We start from the raw sequence: 7,283 nt of genomic DNA on the forward strand, positions 1-7,283 counted from the left end.
TACCCCAGGTACAACGTGATAGTTGCATTACTGGTCTTTGGTAATCTTTTACATCGATCGTAATTCGTAAACAACATACTGTACTGAGCGCCGTGCTGTGGAAAATAAACACCTTTTTACAAACCGTATCGGTCGAAGACTAGTCATACTGAAGCAAGCGATTAGAATCAGTTGATTATTACAGCGCTTATTCGTATAGCGCTGTAACATGCAAGCAAAAGCCGATATTTTCATTCCCTTTCCCAAGTATGCATTGCGCGTTTATTTACGATAGCTGTAGATCTAAATTAATTCCTGTAAAACGGAAAGCTCGCCGAAAGTGAGGTGAACATGTTAATTCTGTATGCTGCTCCTAGAACAAACATTTTGTGAATTTTGTGAAATTTTCATAGTAGAGATGAGGGCGACGCTGAAGAAAATGGTCGCCCCAAAGAATTGGGTTTTGAGGATTTTAGGGGGCTATTTGGGCTCCGCCGAGGGCGAAATCGCCCGTCGCCCCCGGTTATTTCCGACACTGATGTAACAGCATCAAAAAGACTTCAACAAATGAAATATTAATCACTGTTTGTTAGTGTGAAAGTAGCAGTGTGCAAGTGTTCCAAGATTAGCCTTAAGCCCGGCGCACACGTGGCGATTTTTATCGCTAGTACTGGCGATTTTGTTGCCGGCGACAGAATCGCCGAGAGATCTACACGTGTGCGCTGCATGGCGATGGCAATTTTGACGCCAGAAACTCGTCGCTGGAATATCAAACGTTTGATATTTGTTACAGAGTCACTGAACAATCGCCACGTGTGCGCTGCACTGGCGACGGATTCAGGCAACAGTTTTTGGATTGACTAATGAAATGCATGATTTAAAGCACGTGATCAAATATGGTAGCGCCCTTGGTGTGGTAAAAAAGCAAGAGGATGAGCTTGTTGAAATGTGAAATTAAAAAGTGTCAAATTGGAGTTGAATTGTTGACGCCGGGTCCTGCACATGTGGCGATTTTGATCGCCAGTAAAAAATCGCCAGTACTAGCGATCAAAATCGCCACGTGTGCGCCGGGCTTTAGTGTATACACTTGCTGTTATGCAAGCAATACCAGTAAGTATTGTATTTGTCACTGCTCAAAATTCTCACTTTAAAGGCACTTGCAATTGAACTGGCTGAAAAGATTGTATTTCAAAATTTCAGTTCATTCTGTACTTTTAGTCAAAAGAAGATACTTGAATTGGGCCAATCAGTAATATGAGTCAGTGTACCTATAATGTTTATTGTGTGTAAATGTTTGTTGCTGGTTACTTTTTTAGGCAGAAAATGAATTGCTTCTATCCCGTCAGATGGCACACTGGAAACCATGGGAGCCACTTTTGAAGGAGGCCCCTAAAAATCAATGGAAATGGCCTATTTGAATTAGAAATACAGTTACAATTGAATAATATGCTGGTAGAAGCAATATCTAAATAGTTATAGTCGGATAGAATGCAGCCGACTACTATCTACCTACTAATAATAGTGCAAGCAGTGAAACCTAGGTTGGAATTTAGGTAGGCCATTTAATGCTATATTGACTTAGCACTGTACTATGTTTCTCCAGCAACCATCTTGGTTCGCAACCACTTTGCCAATGATTATTACCCCTGTTTGTGGGTTGCTGGCATATGGCCAATATGCAGCTTGTATGTGGCATAAACTGCCGATAGATTATTCAAATGACCGTCAGGCTTGCTGTTCTCATAAAAATATACACAATTGTATAAACTACCCAGTTTTTATTGGTTTTCAACATTTTTAGGATGAAACAATGGTAACCAATTTTATTTATTCACAATAACAGATTCAAGTATCACCATTTGACTTCATGTTTAAAACATGAACGCAGATTGAGATGTTAGTCATACATTTGGTATGATTCAGATGACTTGTTTAATGATAATTTCAACCGAGATATGTATGAATGAATCTAAAATAAACTACAATTGTTGTACGTTAATATATACAAATCGTTATCAATGGCTGTGTGTGTAGTCAAGTTTGATAAAGCCTGTAAATTTACAGTTTTGTTCTAACACTTTCTTAACATCCAATGCTTTTTTGTATGACTCCTCTAGCAGCATCGAACGAGCTTTCACAAGCATCATGTATTCCTGTGTATCGTGAACATGTGGTTTATCTCGTACTGCATTTGCCCTGTCCACCTGCGTACATGGATTAGGAGGCATTGTGTAAACATATTCTGATAACAACAAATTTTTAGTGGATTTCAATAGTTGTTCACGGACTAGATTTCGGCTTGACTTTTCTTGTTCAATTGTGTTTACATCTGCATCGCCTGAACATCCGTGACCTGCAGTCGTTTCAGGCGCTTGTATGGATTTCTTTTCTAAAGAGCCATGAACAGCAACATTCGTACACTTGATGGACGTTCTCCCCATTTTCTTGTCATCCACTATACTTGCGATCCATCTCCAGAAAATGCCTTCACTTGCCTTCCACTTCAACAGCAGTGCCATTAGGCTGTTCTTGAACCTTATCGTTTCCAGGTACCGTGATAGTTGTTTTGGTTTATCCAGCAGGTAGGCATGTAGCACTGAGAGATGGCTTGCATAGTCTGTTACATGCACTCCAGCGGTGCCACAGTGCACTCGATGCATGAGCTTGGTCTGTTCGCTATGAATAGCATGAAGACTACGAATACTAAAAAGAACTTTTCCATAAAGCCAGGCATAATAGTTGGCCTTATCCTTCACACTCAGTCGATAATAATGTTCTATTGCACTCCTCTCTTCCACAGAGCCATCATTTACATGTTCTATGTTTCTGTCTGTTTCTTTGCTGCCACATGTCCCAAGTTCTATCACCCCTGTGGTGTCTTCACTGATAATATTTGTTATGTGTATTATGTCAGACGTGCATCTAATAATGTATTTATCGAGTGGTTTCATTCTGCCAAGATACCAGGCAAGTGCCAACAATAATTCACGGCTTCCTTGCGTCCCATCGCCGGGTAAACTATGGAATTCATTCAAGTTGTAGCCAAGTTTGAGAAAACTAGATTTTACACTGTTTATGACATTAGAATCTAATCTTCTGCTAAGTCTGTGCTGAGAACGTAACTGTTGCAGAGGTAGATCACCTTTGTAAAATGTCGTTTGCTTGGTAGAATCTTCAAGTACATCAAGTAAAGCTAACCACATATCTGGAACAACATCGGCACGATTGCGCATAGCTTTCCTAAGAATTTCGGCAGTTATCCCATATGCACTGATGCAATGAATAAGGCATTTGCACAGAATTTCAACTACCTCACGAATCTGGCTCATGATGCTTCAGAAGTCTCCTCTCCTCAGTGTTTCACTTTAACTCGAGATGATCCAGTGTTGAATTATCACCATGCTAATACCTCAGACACATCCATATCCTTGGCCTATAGGCTGTTGACAACCTGAAACTAAAATTGATGCCAAAAAATTGTAGTTACTTGCATAGAGTAGTGGGGATATTAAATATAAGCATTAATGATGTAAAAATTAGGGCTTTTGACCCAATGATAAAATATGCAATGATTCCACATTTAAATTTTTGGTGTAAAGCGGAGCATGAACCCTAGTGCCTAACCTAACTACTAACCTGAACTTAGCCCAATCATCACCACGTATGTACATAATCCTAGTCTAGGCTATAATCTACAAGTTCAAGAAGCTGGGCATGCTTCTCTAGAATGCTTCTCTGCACAGCTGATTATCTCTGTGGAGAAATAAGGGTGTAGCATCAACAATGTCCACATCTCTGTTACCTTGGATTAAAACCACGCTGGTGTCCCACGAGAATCGGGTAGTTCACTCAAACCCTTCTTCGTCATCATCAAGGAAATGTCTAACGAAATCCTCATGCAATGATCCTATTCTGAAGATCTGTTAATCTGTTAACCTGCAATATAACCATCACAGAAGCTGATTGAGACATACATGTAGAAAAATACTCTCGCTCTACTCTGGAGGTGTAACTAAGGATGGAGCAGAACTATCTTATACAAAACGTGTTACACTGCACGTGCTTTTTCCAGTACGGTTTTGCAAGCCAGAGGAGCAGACACAAAAGCTAGAAAGAGTCCAGAGAAACGCCCTGATACAATCAACTCAGTTACTCGTACAGTCATCTCAACACCAGCACTAGCCCTGAAAGTCTTGCTGCTTGTTCCACCCAGCAGGCTGAGTTACTAAGAAATTTTATTACAGTAATGTATACACACTCCCTGACACTGTAGACCCTAAACCAACCAGCTCAAAGAAAAATTGGACCTGGATCACTAGATCATCAACTTATTTATTTATTTATTTATTTAATTTATTGCAACATCATAATACTGCTTAGCATCTAATGCAGACTCCAAACCTGAGTGTGTTGCTTATCGGCATTGAATAATAAACTACCGAAATGAATATTTACCTCCCTGAAATAAAATTGAATCTGCCGTAAGCGAAGTGGTGTAACGAGAATTAAACAGGAGCTAACAGGGGCACCCAGGACTTTTGCTATATATTATTGTTTTTAAGTTACTAGGCCTATGAGAAAACGTATAGAAGAGTAATAACATGAGGCCAAAATACCCTCGTGTTAAGCAACTATACAGGCTTGCTAGTCTCGCGGCTAGGTCAGTGTCTAAAATACATGCAAGACAAAATACTCAGCTCAATTTGCCATACACCAGCTTATAAATGCTTATTTGTTGAAAATACTCCAGAAGAGTGAGTTTACTATATGTTTCCCCGAGTCTAATATCTGAGTCTACATTTGGAAAAGGTTCGTATGGGTGAATTTCACTAACTCGATTATGTAACGATTAAGAACTGAATTTATGTTGGGTGGCTAGGGATATGCTAGATTCGTCATCAACGAACTGGTAGACAGAGGAAAAAAGGACAGATGCTCCCCATGACACAACTGACAATGAACAACAATAATTAAAAAACCGCCACTGCAAAGGGGAAATTTGAAGAAAAATACAAGAGAACAGGCTGAAATTAAGGACCATAAAATGAATAACAATACTATTTATACTTTCTGTTTATTTATCTTCACTGGTTATTCAGCTAGAACAATAGATAGTATGAATAATAAATGGTAATATTGACTCTGAGTATGTCCTGCATGTCATCATGTCTTGATTTTCATAGTCTATGGTATAACTAATTACGTACACATTGTGACACAGGCACGCTGACTGCTTCAATAATAAAATGATGACAAATTAACCCAGATTGTATGTATAGACAGTACGCAATCTATTTTTTCCGAAATTCTGAAAGCCGAAAGTTTTTTCGTGGAGGTCGTCTGCACACCAAAGCTAGCGTTTGGCTGGACAAGGTTCACTGCAGAAATATTCATGTGGATGGCATTACTTAGACGTTTTGTACTGTCGGTACAGCACTTGGCCTCTTGAAAACTTGCGTTTTTACTGGCTAGTTGCAGGATATACGGTATGTATATCTGTACTGTACTACCATTCCAAAATCCGTAAAATTCCGAATTCCGAAACGTGTGACTGGTCCCAAGGGTTTCGGATAATAGATTGTGTACTGTACCACGTAAGTCTTAATCTTTATATATCTACTCTCTATTGATCATAATATAATAATCTCTCTTTCTGTGAGTTTGTGCAGTGTCAGTGGCATGCTCACAGTCAGACTGTGTTGTGGAGGAGCATTTAACCACCATTTATGTGGAATTACTGAGCGACAGGAAGTACACACACATTCAGACTTCGGTAATTAACACTCATATTTTATTATTGAAACGGCCCATGCAAATTGCAAGTGGCAGTGCCTGTGACCCTGACACCGCAGCACAAGCACTCGAACGTTTCAATAATAAAATATTATAAATAAACACGAGATGTATTTACTTAGTAACACGTTGTTTCTCTACTCTCTTTCGCCTATTAGTACTATAAAGTATATATAACAAAAAGAAAATATATTGTTAATTTTTCGGTCACGGTTTCCCACCTGCTCTGTGGTCAGTGCTCTCACTCTCAGCTCTGATGGCGAGTGTGCCTGTGCACAGCGGCGTGCGTGCGGTGTCCCTACTTGAGAAGGTGTGTGTTGCAGAGTACGTAGCATTTGAGCGACATTTACAGGAAATTTATCTGTAACAATAGACGAAAGCGTAGAGAAACATTAAGACTTTAGAAGTAAATACATTTCGTGTTTATTTACCATCAATCATTTTATTATAGAAACACACACTGACAGAGACACAGACTCACACAGTGACAGTGTGACAAGTCGCCAACTGTACCTGCTCGGCTGCTGCATCAATGCCATCATGCATGCATCATTGCATGTGCCTGACACATGCAGCCACTGTGAGTGCCACGTACGTACGGTCCTTAAGCCTGGCGCACATTGCCGAACATTTCCCCGAACAAATGTTTTTGTCTGGCAATGTGCGGGTGAAAAATTGCTGAGCGCACATTGCCGAACATTTTGCAGCGAACAACATTCATGGCGCCGTCTAGTAGCTGTGTTGTAAAGAGTCACGTGATCGGCGCATGATTGGGCACAAAAATCATGTGACCACATATCGTGCTTCTATTGCATGGTTACTACTTTACAAATGTTCCTAGAATTGTTCGACATTCAGCGCACAATGCTCGAGATATCAAACATTTCCGATCTTCAGAAACATTGTTCGGAACAAATGTTCGGCGACTTTTTTCACCGCACATTGACGAACATTTCATGGAACATTGCTACGATGTTTTTGAGCAAAATGTTCAGCAATGTGCGCCGGGCTTTAGGAACGGTTTGCTGGCAGTTACGGCGGGTTAGATGATAAGATACCCCTTTAATATCGTGTTTATAATTATAGTCACATGTTAGACGAACAAGTGCTGCGAAGCGATAGCGCTCATCTAACGTCTACTGTGGTGACTCTGTGGTGGAGTGGTGGGATTCTAGTAAACCCTGTTAGTCCCAAATGTGTTCACATACATGCCGAAACAGTGGAATGCACAGGGATGGTATCAGGAACCTTCTCAAAGGAATGTTCGTTGGGATCGTTATGAAAGTTGCCACAAGATGGCGCGTACGTTTAAGTGTCTTCAGATTAAAGATAGAAGCTCCCATCGTACGTAGTAGCAACAACTATTTGCAAGACAGAATATAGGTAAGCACTCATCCATTTACCTACGCAAGCCTACAGGCTGCAATAGAGAGCTGCCACCTGTAACCAATTAATGCAGGCAAAAACTACACAGTACCACCACCACATGCACTGCCAGTGGCATTACGTTA

General features: G+C 40.3%; 2 protein-coding genes across 3 annotated transcripts in view; one reads left to right on the forward strand and one right to left on the reverse strand.

Moving 5' to 3' along the window:
* LOC106819703 (NADH dehydrogenase [ubiquinone] 1 alpha subcomplex subunit 5-like) overlaps positions 1–1,982 on the forward strand; it is a 5,957-nt gene extending 3,975 nt beyond the window's left edge. For both annotated transcript variants that reach the window (XM_014824301.1, XM_014824302.1), the window contains one exon: positions 1,296–1,982. In XM_014824301.1, the coding sequence (XP_014679787.1) occupies positions 1,296–1,397 (102 nt within the window). In that variant the 3' untranslated portion in view covers positions 1,398–1,982. The remainder of the gene's footprint in view (positions 1–1,295) is intronic.
* LOC106819702 (uncharacterized protein C14orf80 homolog) lies at positions 1,971–6,085 on the reverse strand. Its single transcript, XM_014824300.1, has 3 exons — positions 5,994–6,085; positions 3,782–3,915; positions 1,971–3,436 (listed from the first exon to the last, which is right to left on the reverse strand). Exon 3 carries the CDS (start codon positions 3,306–3,308, stop codon positions 1,995–1,997), a length of 1,314 nt encoding a protein of 437 aa, XP_014679786.1. The 5' UTR covers positions 3,309–3,436; positions 3,782–3,915; positions 5,994–6,085; the 3' UTR covers positions 1,971–1,994.
* Between the last annotated feature and the right edge of the window lie 1,198 nt (positions 6,086–7,283).

Source organism: Priapulus caudatus, unplaced genomic scaffold (genome assembly GCF_000485595.1).
Source record: "Priapulus caudatus unplaced genomic scaffold, Priapulus_caudatus-5.0.1 Scaffold4092, whole genome shotgun sequence".
Classification (NCBI taxonomy): Eukaryota; Metazoa; Priapulida; class Priapulimorpha; order Priapulimorphida; family Priapulidae; genus Priapulus; species Priapulus caudatus.

Bases quoted from the DNA above. Each gene is read 5' to 3' on its own strand.
- LOC106819702 (XM_014824300.1), bottom strand. From the start codon at position 3,308: ATGAGCCAGATTCGTGAGGTAGTTGAAATTCTGTGCAAATGCCTTATT.